General features: G+C 39.4%; 1 protein-coding gene and 1 pseudogene across 1 annotated transcript; both read left to right on the top strand.

Moving 5' to 3' along the window:
- The window catches only part of LOC114462235 (DNA repair and recombination protein RAD54-like), a 46,951-nt pseudogene extending 46,059 nt beyond the window's left edge, over positions 1-892 (top strand).
- Positions 734-16,331, top strand: LOC114462234 (homeodomain-interacting protein kinase 3-like). Its single transcript, XM_028444926.1, has 7 exons — positions 734-815; positions 14,046-14,212; positions 14,667-14,858; positions 14,999-15,180; positions 15,294-15,531; positions 15,627-15,716; positions 15,867-16,331. The coding sequence occupies exons 2-7, from the start codon at positions 14,129-14,131 to the stop codon at positions 16,329-16,331; spliced, it is 1,251 nt and encodes a 416-aa protein (XP_028300727.1). The 5' UTR covers positions 734-815; positions 14,046-14,128.
- The last annotated feature ends 283 nt before the right edge of the window (positions 16,332-16,614 follow it).

Below are 16,614 nucleotides of genomic sequence, written 5' to 3'. Positions count from 1 at the left end.
TGGGTTAGGGCAGGGGTCTGTAACCTGTGGCTCTAGAGCTTCATGTGTCTTTTTGACTCTTTTGGAATGTCTCCCTGTAGCTTTAAAAATTATATTTAAAAAATGAATTGTTATGTTTTACAGAGGGTTTTAAGGATTAATGACATTAACTTCAAATACAATTCTGATAAAACAATTTGTTAACTTACTTAAACATAAATCACATTGTGCAATAACTCTGCCACCTTCCTACTTCACCTCCTACAACATCTACTGACCATCAACTTTCCCTACACCTGTGGCTAACCTTAAGGTTTAAATCCCTGGTAATATAACTAACAAAAATAGTATTCTGGAAGACTTTGTGGGGAAAGGTTTATTTAATTCCCAACATGGCAGCTTAACATGCATGCTTGACATGTTGCAAGAAATTAGCAATTAGTATGTGACATCACATGATCATGAGTTATCAAATTCAAGTAATTTTTTTCACCTTCAAATCCATTAACTCGTAATATTGTTCAATACTATTTTAACTGTATAGAATTTAATATATTGTTAATGTTAAACAAAGTGTAGGGTCTCATCTTTTGATCATGCTGGTCTTTTTCTCTCCTGTGTCGCTGTAAGGTTTCGCTGTCGTCGGTGTGTGAATGGCAGACAGGTCCAGCCTCCTGCTGATGGTTCAGACTGTACCAGTAACTATTCCCAGTGGAACCACTGCTTTGACAGGAGAGGCCTGAGGGACCAGGTGCTGAAGGCCTCCTGGGATGCAGCGGTCTCTTTTGTCTTCCACCAGCGTTCCCACGAAGACCAGAAAGGCCTAGTATAACACGGTCACACTCTACATGCATGTACTATTTATTTGTTGTATCGACTGTTTTATTTTTAATAAAATACATGTGAACCATAAGGTGTGATATCTACTCTTTAAAACTATAGGTTATTTACATAACCCTGGTTCTCTGAGTAATAGAAGTGAGATGTCTCACTATGGCAGTGGTTCCCGTACAAGAAAGCGCTCAATTTTCCCTTTTGCTGTTTCTGTTTTGTTGTCCTATAGCCTTTGTAATTTTTTTTGAGAATAGTTTGTTTTGTTTTTTTTAAGAACTGTTTTTAGGTATAGAGTTCACATCTGTATTATGAAATGGGAGAATTTGGCAAAATATCAGGGTTCAAAGTTAATTTACAAAAAAGTGAAATCATGCCACTTAATACTACTGCCAAATTGATTAATTTTGACCTTTTTTCCCTGAAAGCTAACACATGAAAATTTAAATATCTAGGAATCTGGATCACACATGATTTTAATGACATTTTCAAAGCTAATTTCCTCCCATTATTGTGTCATTTAAAACAAGACTTGGAACGGTGGGGTCTGCTGCCTTTATCATTAGGAGGTAGAATCAATGTAATTAAAATGAATGTGCTGCCTACATTTTTGTATGTTTTTCAGAGCATTCCTCTGTTCCTGTCAAGATCTTTTTTCACATCAATTGATAAACTAATATCGGAGTTCATTTGGAATAAGAAAACACCTAGAATACATAAAAATATGTTACAACGCCATTGTCAAAATGGTGGATTTTCCCACAATAACTTTCAATATTACTACTGGGCTGCCAACATATGAAATATACTCTACTGGAAATGATCCCAAAACTCTGATTCAACCCCTAAATGGCTTCAATTGGAACATTTGTCCTGTCATTCTACCTCTTTAGATGCATTGCTTAATACAGATCTTCCTTTACTTAAACGTATATCTGAATATTCTTCAAATCCAATAATTAAACACTCTTTTAAGATATGGACGCAATTTCTAAGAGTTTTTTCATTAAAAGATATTTCAATCCACGCCCCTATAACAAAAAACCATGTTTTGGTCCTGCCCAAAACTGGATGGGTTTTGGAAACTGATATTTTCAACATTTACAGATGTCATAAAAACGTCATTAAAACCCACACCCATAGCGGCAATATTTGGGGTCATACCACCTGACTTGCATCTCAGTCGTCGGGCCAAAACTATGGTTGCTTTTGGTTCTCTTTTGGCACTGTCGAAGCAAATTATCTAATAATGTTTAATGATACATTTATATTTGTCATGTGTGTATGATTAAGGGGATAATTTGTTTTTTAACTCTGTGCCTGTTTTTCTCTTCTTCCTCTTGGGTAGCCATTACACAACACACACACACACCCCCCTGGTCTCTTCTTTGTTGTCGGTGGAAGGGGGGAGGTGGGACAGTGGGGTATAAATGTGTGTGGAAGGAACTTTTGGGTCCTTCTTCTTCTTTTTTCGCGCCTCTCCCTTGGCCAAGGGAGACCACTGCTTTGTCTATCCCGCTTTGTACCTTTTTGTTTAGTTTAGATGAAATCATTTTTTATTACTTCATCATCTCTCCTGTCTGGTCTTCATCATTTATTACCACAGAGTGTGTTTTCAAGTCAAAGACGAGGTAACCGTAAATTTCACCGTAACAGCACGCCGACTGATAATGTTTAAATGGAAGGACAAACATCCTCCGAGTTTCAATCATGGCTGATTGATATTGTTCATTTCTTGAAATATGAGTAAATACGATACACCACAAGGGGCAGTGGCCAGAAATTTTATACTAGCTGGCAACCTTTTCTCACTTACATAAAGAAAATGGAAGCGAAGGATACTGTAAATTAGAGCTGATGATCCCACCACTTTTTGGGTAACTTATTAGGGGGCCAAGCCCGTGGGGCCTAGGACCAGCGGTGCTAGGAACCCTATTGTAATCGTAAGGATTTTTATTATTATCATTATTATATTTATTATGTTTCCTTGGGTAAAAGTAGTGCTGCAGGCTAAACCGTGCTAGGTAGGGCGGTGCCCTTTGGTGGTTGGGTCCAAAACCCCCAGGGGACCTTGGACGCAAAAATTCACATATATCCGCCAGCAGGTGGCGCTCTAACAAAGGTCAAAGCGTTTTGGCCAATAATTCCCACACCGTTTGTTGCAAATTTAAAACCTTCATATCCACAGATTCCTTAAATAGCACTGAATCACCTGGGCTAGGCCACGCCCATTTCCGCCTAAACTTTTCTCGGAGCAAAATCGCAAAAACTGAAAAACCTACTTTTTCGAACTCCTCCTTGGGGTTTTGTCCAATCAGCGTGAAACTTGGCACGTAGAGTCTTCAGTTGGACGTAATCTCCAGTTAACTCTATGAGTTTGTTCGGGTAACGTTTTCTAGCTGGCTATAAAAATGCAAACTGGCGCATATCTCAGTCAAAATAAATGCTAACAACACTAAATCTGAGTTCCTTAGTTGGCATGTGACTGTGAGGGTATGCGCCAAATTTGAATGATGTAGACCACTAGGGGGCGCTACAAATAACGAATATTTATATCTCTTAATTGGCACGACCAATTGTTACCAAATTTGGAGGGGATGATCTTGGGTCCTTCCTGAGGCGATATCTCAAAGTTATTCACGATTGGATAAAGTGGGAGTGGCTAATGACATAATAACACATAAATAAACAAACATTTATTTCTGCTGAATTATTATGTTGAGGGCAGTGAATTTTACAGGGTTGATATAGACGACTACACAGACCACCCATACCAATTATAGCGTCACTAGGTGGCCCTATAATTGCAAAAACATTTTGGCCTTTAACTTTCACAATTTAATTCACATCTTTAAAAAAATTCATATCCACATGTTCCCTACATAGAGTCACATCTTCTGACATAGGCCACGCCCACTCCCACAGCACATTGCTCTTTGTAAGTCACGACATATCAAAAACCTACTTTTTCAAATTCCTCCTTGGGGTTTTGTTTAATCCCCATGAAACTTGGCACGTAGAGTCTTCAGTTGGACCTGATTTAAAGTTGATAAAATCATTTTGTTGGATCAAAATATGCGCGAATAATTACTGAGTAAAATTTTCTAGCTAGCTATAAAAATATGCAAAGCTATAAAAACTGTTGCATATCTCGGTCAAAATAAATGCTAACAACACCAAATCTGAGATCCTTGGTTGTCATGTGACTGCAAGGGTACGAGCAAAGTTTTAATAAGTTATGCCACTAGGGGGCGCTGCAAATATGGGAAATGTATATCTCATAAATGGCAAGACTAATTTTTACCAAATTAGGTGGGTATGACCTTGGGACGCTCCTGGGGCCGTATCTCAAAGTGAATCGCAATTGGTCAAAGTGGGCGTGGCTTATTACCAGTGCTGGGAACGTTACTTTAAAAAAGTAATTAGTTATAGTTACTCACTACTTGTTCCAAAAAGTAACTGCGTTAGTAACTGAATTACTCTGTAATAAAAGTAACTCATTACCAAGGAAAGTAACTATTTGCATTACTGTTAAATATAAAAAAAAAAGTTGCTATACGTCAAATAATTCAGATTTTTTAGATGCATGTGTCGTGAGGTGCTTCATTAATTTTGAGTTGCTTACAACGGATGTTGACAAAGTCTTCACTCCTGGATATAAAGAACACTTCACATGCACGTTCTTGCCTTTGACCACAATTAATTTAAAGAAGTGTTTGTATCGTCACCTTAAAAATGACAACTTTTCATCAGACTGCTCCACACTCGCCATTTCTGCTGCTTCATCCAATCTGCAGTGTGTGTGTGTGTGTGTGTGTCGCGTGTGTGTGTCGCAAGTGCTGGCACGTCGCCTTAGCCAATCATAATCGCTCACCTTGTTTTTAACCCACCTGCTCACTACATTGAGTAAGAAGCCAGGGATGCTTTCGGCTCACAGTTCATTTAATCAATACATGTAATTCACCGCATTTAACGTTCAGTAACGATAACAGCGTTGTAACGGCATAAAAAGTAATTAGTTAGATTAGCCCGTTTCTGAAAAACAAACGCTGTTACCTAACGCCGTTATTTTAAACGCCGTTATTTTAAACACTGCTTATTACTACATAACATATAAATAAACAAACCTTTATTTCAGCTGAAGTATTATGTTGAGGGCTGTGAAATTTACAGGGTAACTATAGAAGAGCACACAGATCACCCATACCACAAAGTGTACCACGAGGTGGCGCTATAATAGGTGCAAATGCATTTTGGTCTGTAACTTTCACACTTTAAATCACATCTTCCAAAACTTCATATCCACCTGTTCACAGCAAATGGCACGTTGGCCTGTGTCCTGACGCTCGCCATGAGCCTGTCATCATTCGTGACGTACTTTCAGGGGCTCCGCAAAACCTGGGGTCCGAGTCGCAAGGGAAGGCCTGGCCCCCTTTCATAACTGCTTGCAGTTCTCATTATTATTATTATTATTATTATTACTATTATTATTATTATTATTATTACTATTATTATTATTATTATTATTATTATTACTATTACTATTACTATTACTATTATTATTATTATTATCTTGTTACTGTTATCTTGTTATATTATTTTATTAAGTTTTGCACATGTTAGTCTAACTACTGTTTATATTTATGTTTAGATTTTTTCTAGTTGATTGTTATTATTTAATGTCAAGACAGTTTTTGTGACTTTTAAAGAAGTTGAGTGTAAAATGTCCACTTTTCTGTGTTCTGATGCTTCAGCTGCAGCAGGTAAAAAAGACTCAATGAGAAACAGGGTTTTTATACTGTAGATAGGGACTTTAGACTTGAAAGTGGCTTGTGTATAAAAAATCTACACGTGAAAAAATTTTAATGTCACAAATGACAAGAAAAAATGTATAGACTGATGTTTACACATAAAATTATAGCTGCAAACTTGTAATCCAACATTTATTCACATGTTTTTTTTAATTACTTGCACAAATGATTGTTTACCGTAATTAAAAAACATGTGAATAAATGTTGGATTACAAGTTTGAAGCTGTCATTTTATGTGTAAATATCAGTCTCTAAATGTTTTTCCATCATTTGTGTAAATTTATTTCACATGTGAGAATTTTTTATACACAAGCTCAAATCACATTCTACAAGCTGTTACGGCAGAATTTACGGTTGACCTCATTTGAAGACATAATTCATTGCTCTGGTTGAATGATGGAATCCAGGAGAAGCATTGATGATTTTATATAAAAAGTTTATTCTATTGCTAAGTAAAAAGGTACAAAATGGAACAAAGTGAAACAAAATTAGCGTCCGTCCAGGCGGACGTCCGAAGGAAGTGCCGCCCCCCGCTCCAACAGTTTCAAAGCCTAAGCTTTTTATACAGATAAGAAAAGGTCCCAACAGTGAGAGACAAAAGGGAGGGAGTCAGATGCCCATAGTGGCAATGTTGGAGGATGATGAAGATGTTATGAGAAGGTTTGGCTCCAGTCTTTATCTGTCTTGATAAGTGTGTGCGTCAGTGTATGTCCTTGGCAGAGACTGTGCTGCACTGAGAATAATACGATCTGTACTGTTTAATCATGATTCAGCTGTTCAAAAGTGTAAAGATTAATGGAGTCGTCATGTATTAAAACATGACAAATTGTACACATGAACATACATTTGAGGATATGATGATGAATATAAAAATGACCATAACATTCCCCACTTTTGGTCGCCTCAACGACCAAATCAAGAAACAAAATTATTATATTCCACCTTTGCTGTCTGTCAGGGTTAACCATTAGCATCGTTATTGTCATACATTGGATATATTCTTCTTTTGTGAGGCACAGATATATCAAGAAAAATGTGGAAATAAACCTTAAAAAAAACTTCATCATTATTATCAATGGCATGAATCATCAAAAATCATCCTTTATTACATCTAGATAAGCAAAAATCATCATTTGCATCAAGGACATCACTCGTCTTCATCGGCTGAGTTCAGTGGTAACTGGGGTAACCAATAGCTCCCTCAACCTAGCTATGAGCATTTGGTGTGGCTTATAAACAAAGCTAGGCCCTTGTTCTAGAGAGTTTTCTTGTGTGTGTGTGTCTCAGTGGCCTTGTCGGTTCCCCCTTCATTGTTCGGTCAGCCTCCGTCTCAGCATCAGCTGGTCTCGGCAATCATCTTGGATCCATGTCGCCCGCTGTGCGACCTTCACTGCCGTGTGGGTCGTTCATTTCGGTCGGCGTTGTAGATGATTGGTTGTTGTCTGAGGAAGGGTAGTCTCCACACACCTGGCAACCTCTCTTGGGATCGGAAGGTACCTGAACAGAAGAGGGGGAAAAACACCAAAACAAAACTCTTGGGATTGGCTGGTACCTGAACACAGGCGCGATCCCACTACTGAGGCTTTAGCTGGTACCTGGTACCTGGTAGGCTTTAGCTGGTACCTGGACAGAAGAAAAACGGGGGGGGGGAAACACACTCACCCAAAATAAAATAAAATAAAATAAAATAAAATAAAATAAAATAAAAAATAAAAAAAAAAAGAAAAAAAAAAATTAAAAAAATAAAAGTTTAGGGGTGTTAGGTTTAGTTAACTAACTAAATGAATAGTTAGTATGGCCAGGAAGGCAGAGACAGGTCAGAGGTCAGGATCTGAGAGCTTTTCAGATCCTAAAAGGTGCTGCTGCACAATCACACAATGGTTAGGTGTGGGTTAGTGAGCTTTTAGCCATGCTAGCTCTGTAGCCCATTCGCACGCGAGTGGGAAAATATGAGGCTGAAAGAAAAGCAGGAAGTATTAATTCGATTTTCTTTTCCTGGAGTAAGAAGAAGCATAGCTGGAGTTGCAGTGATTATCTGTGGTACATCTACTTACCTGGTGAGAAGCAACAATTTGAGAACCACTGTTTACAAGGACATGCAAGTCGGACGGAGAAGGACATGCAAGTCAGACGGAGAAGTGTGGAGTGTGATTACATGTCTTCTCAAGATGAATACATACAATTGGGAGACATGGAGATGTGAGAAAGCTAAATGAGTTTAACCAAATAAATAAATAATGTTATTTATTTATTTAAATTGTTTGTTTCATTTTTCGTTGCTATCTCTTATTTGTGAAGGAGAAATCTTATTCTATCCTTTATTTATTCTGAATAATGTTAAAACTCCACACCTATTCACATAGCCTAATTCTTTTATAGAGCTGAATTTGTCAGTTCATTTATTTCATTCATTTCCCTCATAATTATTATTTGAGATGTAATTTACTTAATTTTGAAGGTCAATTGGTGGCAAAAGTGTCTCCTATTCTGTGTCTGAACCAGAGTTCAGCGAGATTATTGGCCCTTTAAGGTTAGACAGAATTAAAGTTAAGTTGAGTCGAACAATCATATTATCTTTTGCTCTCTGTACTTATCCCATTCGTAGGGGTGACGAGCCCCAGCACGGTTTGGAGAGCTTCCTTAAATGCTTGGAAGTTACTTAACTTTAAACTATCTCTTATTTCAATCAATTATCAAGAATTTCAGGAGGACCCTTTTTAAATCTCAGGCGACCCAGATTGGGCCACCAACCCAATGTTGAGAACACTTAATTTTTCCCTTAAACGTGTCTAAACCCAGTGAAGGTGTTTTATGGTCTTGCACGCTAAGTGCTGTTGGAACAAGAAGAAAATGGTTGGAGGGTTTTGGGGTATATTATTTTCCTATGATAAAATATAAATCAAAAATCAGAGGGACGTTGGCCCCTCCCTTCCCTTTTTTACATAAGAATACATTTGGATTCTTAAAACCATATGATAAATATCATTGGAAAATCACTTATCTGATCATTTTGGATGTGTCTCCGTTTTCCTCTCTCTTGTGTCCGCCTGCCTTTGTGCCCTCCAACCTCCTCGACCTCCTTCTCCTCAGCCATAAAGGTCAAAGCCTGGGTCAACTGTACGCTCCTTTTGGAAATTTGAAGATCTGTCCCCACTTTCGCAGTTGGATTGGAAGTCTCTGTAGTCTCTGGAATAGATATTATGTTAGAACATTCACAATATGTCATATTGTCACGTGTCTATTTCAATCTATTTCCCCTTTGTTTCCCAGTTACAGTTATGGACAATACTTCCCTTTAATTCTCATCCTTCATCATAAGAGCAGTGACCAGGCATGGCGGCTGGGGGAGGCAGGATCGGAGTCGAGAAGGCGGTGGCATTTTCTGTTAGGAAACACTCAGAAACAGAAAGAGAGGAAAACATTAAGACTTAAATGAATAATTTAAAATATCTCTTTTCTTTAGTTGGATCTGATTCGTCTCCTTACAGCGACCTGTATTTTGGAAAAAGCTACATAATAACAACAACTAAGACGAAGACGTAGACAAGTGCACACCACAACGAGTATACACATATAACAACAAAAAACATGGACACTGAACATAAACAGTAAGGTCAGTCAAGGTCAAAGCCAGTCATTCCACTGAAAGTGGTATCATATATAAAAACGTCGTTTGGTGTTTTTAAACACCCAGAAAAAAACCTTTAAAACCTGGTAACTTTTTAGAAGGCCCAAGGCCTAAAACCTTAATTTTTTAACAAGCAGCAGTGTTTTCTGAACACCCCACTACATAATTGGCAAAAACAGGGAGAAGATCAAGTGCATCAGAACCCAGGAGGAAAAGAAGGTGAAACAGAGGAACATGTGTAGTCAAACAGCCATTCATCGGTCAATCACTCAATGACACGTCCACGGCACATTCGCACTCACAACGCGGTTCTCTCAGGCATACGTAACGTGTCATCATTCAGTCATTCATGCACCGCACACGTTCATGCCTCAATTTTCACGTCCATGCATTCACAAGGTTTTGTTGCATAGTGTCTAAGTAGAATATAGGTCTCATCTAACCCACCAGTGGCGATAGCCAGTCCACCTCGTCTCTCGGGGTCAATGAGCTCTTATTGCCCCCCCATGCTTGGCAACCTTTTAGTGTTAATTAATTGCTTTTCACTGGTATCATCTGATTACTAAGAGGTACGCTCCTTTTTACTTCCGCCTTTGCGGAGTCTACACTTAGATTATTGCCCGTGTGGTACCGACAGTCTGCTCATCTGCTGATCAGGCAGGAATCGCACGGCCGTGTCTAACTCAACAAACTCAACAACTCTCGACCTCCGGCTTTGTAAAAGATAAAGCTGGGGAGAACTCTCAACCTCCGGCTAAAGCTCAACAACTAAAGCTGGGGAGAACTATGGGCACAACAACAACTCTCGACCTCCGGCTAACTGGGGAGAACTAACCTCCGGCTAACTGGGGAGAACTCTCGACCTCCGGCTAACTGGGGAGAACAACTCTCTAACCTCCGGCTAACTGGGGAGAACAACAATAAACACCAACTCTCGACCTCCGGCTAACTGGGGAGAACAACTCTCTAACCTCCGGCTAACTGGGGAGAACAACAATAAACACAATAAACACCAACTCTCGACCTCCGGCTAACTGGGGAGAACAACTCTCTAACCTCCGGCTAACTGGGGAGAACGCAGACTGTCAGGACTTTTATTGGGCATCTCTAAGATTGGACGGAGCACGCAACCTCTAATAACCCTCACTCTAAGGGAACGTAGAAATTTGTTCAGAACGGTCTTCGGTTACCAAGCATGTATCAAATCAGGTGGACCGCTATCCCCCGAAGAGCGCTTTCCCTAGCAAGGTTTATCCTTTTTCTGCACATTAAACCAGGACTTCTTGTTTGAAAAGTAATTGCCTATGTACTCATAGCAACTAATGGGACATTTTTTTTCTCAGGAAAAATTTGGTACCCCCCCCCATGCTGTCGAGTGGCTTTGGGCCGGCCAGACAGTCCGACGCGGTTAAGGGGGAGGCAAAATGAAAACAATGAATGTTGAACTAGGCTGTCTGTCGCAAGCAGCTTCAAAAAGGGTAAGGTACAGATTGTTTACGAGGGTATCGGTCAAAAAATGTCAAAATTTAAACTTGTTGAGGCTGCAGTCCTCAATCTCTGTCTCAATTTTCCTGAAATTGAGTAAAAACAAAAGAGAAAAAGAAGAATCGTTCAGAAATAACAAAGGAGAAAAACGTGTGAGCTCAAAAAAAATCATGGCCAATAAAATAATAAAAAATTAAAACTTCAGCTCCAAAAGCTGAGGCAACAGAGGGCTCTTTCTTCAGCGGATGTAACCATATCTTGCATTGTGGGGGGGCCTCCCCTCAATCAAGAAAATAAATGAAAGAAAAGCAAACAAAAACAACCTTATCAGTAACACCATTTTCTTCCCCTTTGTTTGTTCTTTTCTCATAAAGGCAACAGCAGTGTAAATAAATGAGCAACATAATGAATAAAAGCAAAGATAAATGATGGGCACACTTGATCTCATGTGGCAAACTGTGTTTCTCATAGTTATGAATGTGGGTGTGTGACTGTATGTCTGCATGTCTGCGTGTGAGAGAATAAATGAAAACAAAATAATCTAGTGCACAGTCAGAAGATAGAGGGGTTAGTATTGTGCGAAGGAGAAGCTTGTTGGCTATTTGCTAGTTGTCCCCCTCCATGCCAAAGTTCAAGGCTAAAGTGATTTAGCTCTGTGCGTGCGCGTGCCTGTGCGTGTGCGTGCGCACTACCACCAAAGGCTGTGGTGGACTTCTTGTGGCTTGGTATCCTTGTGGCTTTTGAAACAGTGTCTTTTTGGTGAAGATTTCCAGCAGACGTGTGACCAGTCTGCAGTTGCTGCCCATCATTCAGGCAGTAGTCGTGGCGTTTAACTCGCAACTCATTGGTGGGGGGAGTGTCCACTCCGACGCCCACAGGTTCTCAGTCTTTGATGATGGGGCAGGATGTGTTAATCCAGCATTGGCATGCGGCCCATTCATAGACGATGAAGAGTTGACTTGGGACTGAGCGAGTTATTTCAGCATTGCTTTGCTGAATGGGAGTTGAGTCCTTGAGTCCTGAAAGGTCACACACCTTTGATTGTCCATTTCCTTCTGATGCTTGGTCCTTTGAATGATGTTGACATTCCATTAGCGTAAGAGTTGAAGGTGATTTCATTCTTTCATTGAAGATGTCGTTTCTTCAGGGGACAACCACAAAGCCAACAGAAACTAACAATTTAAATAATAAAAAATGATAATGATGGTAACAGTAATATTAAAATAAAATAAAATGAAATACTGTATTCATCATAGTGTGTGTTTGAGTGTGTGTTGCCCATCAAACATGAAATCAAAATAAAATTTAAAATAAAAATAAAAATAGTGTCTGTGTGTAATGGCACTATTCTATCGGCAGGGGAGAAGTGAGAAATCACAATGTTGTGTCACAAGTGTGTAGTGCACTAAATTGGCCAGTGAGGGGCGCCACCTCTCTCTCTCTCTCTCTGTTGGGTGTGGCTCTCTGTGCGTGCGCGTGCCTGTGCGTGTGCGTGCGCCCGTGCGCGTGCCTGTGTGTGTGCTCTCTCTCTGTCCCTTTCTCTCTCTCTGTACGTGTGTGTGTGTGTGTGTGTGTGTGTGTGTGTGTGTGTGTGTGTGTGTGTGTGTGTGTGTGTGTGTGTGTGTGTGTGTGTGTGTGTGTGGTCACACGTCCAAAAAAAAAGAAAAACACAGCAGCGACGTTTGTGTGTGTTTGGCTCTCTGTATTTCTCTCCCTTTCTCAAAAGCTGACACTCGTCAAATGAAAGCATTAAAGCCAAGCCAAAGGGAGAAATCTGATTCCACGTTTAAACAAAATAAAAACAAAGATAAAAAAAAAGTAAAACTCGCCTGAAAGCATGATCTGAGTTCACATCATACCAAGATTGTATATGCGTATGCATATATTATTTGTTTATTGGGTTGTTCATCTGTTTGATTCACAGAAACACAATTTAGGTTAGATTCGGGGTTTTAATCTATTTTGCTTTCGGTACAGAGGTGAACTCAGATCATGGCACCGCTGGGATGTTTTGGAAACTTTGGTTGCCCGTCTATCTATGGTCAGGACCTCACAGGCTGTCTGTGGGTGTCCGAACAAAACCAAAGTAAATAATGACCAGCCGTATTTTATGCCTAAACAAAATATCCGAGCCCGAAGAAAACCAGAGAGAACCTACAGCATTAAAAAGCACAGAACCTCAACCATTTGAGCCTTTCTCATGGCAGTTCACTGCGTCAAAACACAGAACAGCTGAGGATCAAAATCAAAGCTCAAAGCTGAAAATCAATACAATGCTTGACTGGTTCCAAAAAAAAAAAATTAACACAGAGCGAATATATATACATATATGTAAATGAAAATTTACATATATATATATATATATATTTATAAAGGCAGCTTTACCTTAGTCCGAATTGGTGTTTGAGGTTCAACCGATGGTTCGTGATCCAGTCTCTGTCCGAGGGGTGGACAGAAGATGATCCTGTTCGTGACGCCAATTGTTACGGCAGAATTTACGGTTGACCTCATTTGAAGACATAATTCATTGCTCTGGTTGAATGATGGAATCCAGGAGAAGCATTGATGATTTTATATAAAAAGTTTATTCTATTGCTAAGTAAAAAGGTACAAAATGGAACAAAGTGAAACAAAATTAGCGTCCGTCCAGGCGGACGTCCGAAGGAAGTGCCGCGCCCCGCTCCAACAGTTTCAAAGCCTAAGCTTTTTATACAGATAAGAAAAGGTCCCAACAGTGAGAGACAAAAGGGAGGGAGTCAGATGCCCATAGTGGCAATGTTGGAGGATGATGAAGATGTTATGAGAAGGTTTGGCTCCAGTCTTTATCTGTCTTGATAAGTGTGTGCGTCAGTGTATGTCCTTGGCAGAGACTGTGCTGCACTGAGAATAATACGATCTGTACTGTTTAATCATGATTCAGCTGTTCAAAAGTGTAAAGATTAATGGAGTCGTCATGTATTAAAACATGACAAATTGTACACATGAACATACATTTGAGGATATGATGATGAATATAAAAATGACCATAACAAAGCTCTCACATTTTGCAACATATCTACCTTTATATATTGCTTCTATACAACAGTATTGAAAGCACATTTTGTGAAACATTTCCTAACTGACAGTTGATTAATGTCTATATCAGCACTCATTGAATGTCTCTTGTCCAGTCAAATTACTAATTGTTGTATAAGTGTCATTAAGGCCCTTCCTCACAATACAATTATGTGGTCACCTTTGTTCACTACAGACACATACACAGACTGAACTACTCAATACTGACCCTCTGTTCTTTCTTTCCACACTCACAGCAGCTGAACTTCCGGTTCTCTGCAGCAGCACTGCAGATTACTCCATCCTGGAGTGTATTGGTTATGGCAACTTTGGGCAGGTGATGAAGTGCCAGAACCTTAAGAACAACGAGACGGTGGCTGTGAAAATCATCAAGGACGGCTTTGAAGACCATCTTGAGAATGAGGTACCTGTTTGCACCTTCTAACATTTGATGGCTCAGGTTTTGCTATTTCTAAATTCTATGAACAATATTTTTGTTATCAATGTGTAATTACTTCAACATGGTAATGTGCTTTTCATAACTTTTGTACTATATTCCCAAAATTGCATTGAACTGAACAGATCTATTTTTAAAAAATCTGTATATTTGTAACACAATATTCCATGTAGATATCATATCAATAAACGTGTAAATGTAAAGCTGATAGCCATTGTCCATTTACACGTGTTCATGTAGCTTTTGTACCTATTACTTTATATATTTATTAATATCAACAATGAAACCAAACTTTGTTCCCTTTTGCACTTTTGTGATATTCGCAAATTCACAAAATACAGATTTTCTAAGACCTGTTGGAATCAGCCAAAGTATTTAACATCTAATAGTCCCTTCTTTTTCTTTTTCTTCTTCTTCACAGATTTCAATGCTAAAGGTAATTAGTGTCCTTGATACTGACCGCACAAATTTGCTTACGTTTTACGAGCATTTTGTGTACATGGACTGCAATTGCCTGGCATTTGAACTTCTTGAGATCGACCTTCACACTCTGATGGAAAACCGAGAGTGGGAACCCCTGAGTGTGAATTATATCCATACAATTGCTGAGCAGGTATGGTTGGCACGCAGAATTTTAGACTTACTGTAACACCTAAACGTAGAATGAAAGAAATCCTGTTTTAAAACCTGAGCTCATACAGCAAATGTACAACGTTTATTCTAAACCTGTGTCTTCTGATCTCGTTTCTGCAGCTATTGGTGGCTTTAGATGCCCTAAAAGGCCTTGGAATCATCCACACAGACATAAAACCTGACAATGTCATGGTGGTCAATAGGAATATCCAGGAACTGAAGGTGAAATTAATCGACTTTGGTGTGGCTGTTAAAACTTCCAGCATGGAGCCTTGCCTTGAAATTCAGCCTCTAGGATACAGGTAGGAGGATTTCTCCTCACATGGCTTAGCTGTGGTTAGGACAAACCTGTAATGCATTGTAATGATATGTTGGTCATAGATTCTCACTCTTATCTCGCATCCTTGCTTCTCAGGGCTCCTGAAGTCTCCATTGGCCTTCCTTTCAGTGAGGCCATTGATGTGTGGGCCCTTGGTTGTGTGCTTGTATTCCTCTACATTGGAGAAAACCTCTTCTCTGTGTTCTGTGAATACCAAATGATGAAGCGCGTTTCAGAACTTCTTGGTTTACCGAAGGACGACCAGCTTCAGGCCGGGGCTTACACCAGTTGCTTCTTTTGTGAGGCTGAGGAGGGCTCAAAATGGCGACTGATGGTAAAACTGAAGTTTTTTTTTTTTTTCTGGCAAACTCAAGTTCACCAAAGTTTAACTTTACAATGAACTTCATAACACTCATCTTGTTTCCCCAGACACCAGAAGAATATGAAGCTGGTAACAGCATCTCAACTAAGGAGGAACACCATTTCGTTGAGTTCTCTTCTTTGGATGATCTGGTCAATGTAAGTTTTTCATAAATGTCAATAAATGTCACTGTCCTGATTAAATCTTGACTGTCAAGAAGTTATTGAGATATCTTGACCATAAACTACTTACCGATATGCCTGATGTGTGAGCTTATGTAATGACCAGTCTTTTGTATTGAAATGCAGGTTCATCCAGGAGAAGAAAGTGGTGAGGTTGAGGACAGAGAAGCCTTTGTGGACCTGCTGAAGCAGCTTCTCTGCTTGGATGGAAATGAAAGGATCTCTCCCTGTCAGGCTCAGTTCCACCCTTTCTTCAGCACATCCCACCTCAACCAGCAGGAGACCAGCAGACACCATCAACCCTCATTACAGGCTAATGAGACCTCCTGCCATGCATCAGATGAAAAGTGTGTTCTAGATGATGCCTCTGCATCCAAGTCATCAGATAGTGACACACTGAATTTGGCCACTGCAGAAGCTGATAGTCTCCCTCCTCTGACTGACTTGGACTTGGTGTCTGCTCCCACTCCTCATTTAAATGATGACGTTCTGGATCAGTCTTCAGATGGAGTTACCGGCTGTTTTGGTTCTTTGAAGAAGAGGATTCAAAAACATTTCAAAAGAATCAAGACTTTCTTTTTCAAACGCTAAATGCTTGTTCTTGTAAATACATATATTCAATAGTTTGTTTTAGATCATTTTTTTGGATTTTCACAATGATTTTTTGAAACAAATAAACATGTAAATATGTATTCATTTGTTCTTGTTCCAGGTTCTTCTTCCGTGTTATAGTTTAAGAGCCGCTACATCTCATTTTATATAATAATTGACTTAAACTGGTGGTGATCAAAGAATAGGTGGAAAAACGCTAGAACCTTGATTGTTCTGATTGACTCAGATTTGACATTCAGCAGTTAGATTAAATCAAAAACAA

The sequence above is a fragment of the Gouania willdenowi genome, chromosome 4 (assembly GCF_900634775.1).
Source record: "Gouania willdenowi chromosome 4, fGouWil2.1, whole genome shotgun sequence".
Classification (NCBI taxonomy): Eukaryota; Metazoa; Chordata; class Actinopteri; order Blenniiformes; family Gobiesocidae; genus Gouania; species Gouania willdenowi.
The sequence above is the reverse complement of the archived record's forward strand: the minus strand, read 5'-3'. Positions and strand labels throughout refer to the sequence as shown.

Excerpts from the sequence above, each read along its gene's own strand:
- LOC114462234 (XM_028444926.1), top strand. The coding sequence starts at position 14,129 with ATGAAGTGCCAGAACCTTAAGAACAACGAGACGGTGGCTGTGAAAATC. Across the intron at positions 14,859-14,998 it reads TCCATACAATTGCTGAGCAG|CTATTGGTGGCTTTAGATGC; the intron begins GTATGGTTGGCA and ends TCGTTTCTGCAG. Across the intron at positions 15,181-15,293 it reads ATTCAGCCTCTAGGATACAG|GGCTCCTGAAGTCTCCATTG; the intron begins GTAGGAGGATTT and ends CTTGCTTCTCAG.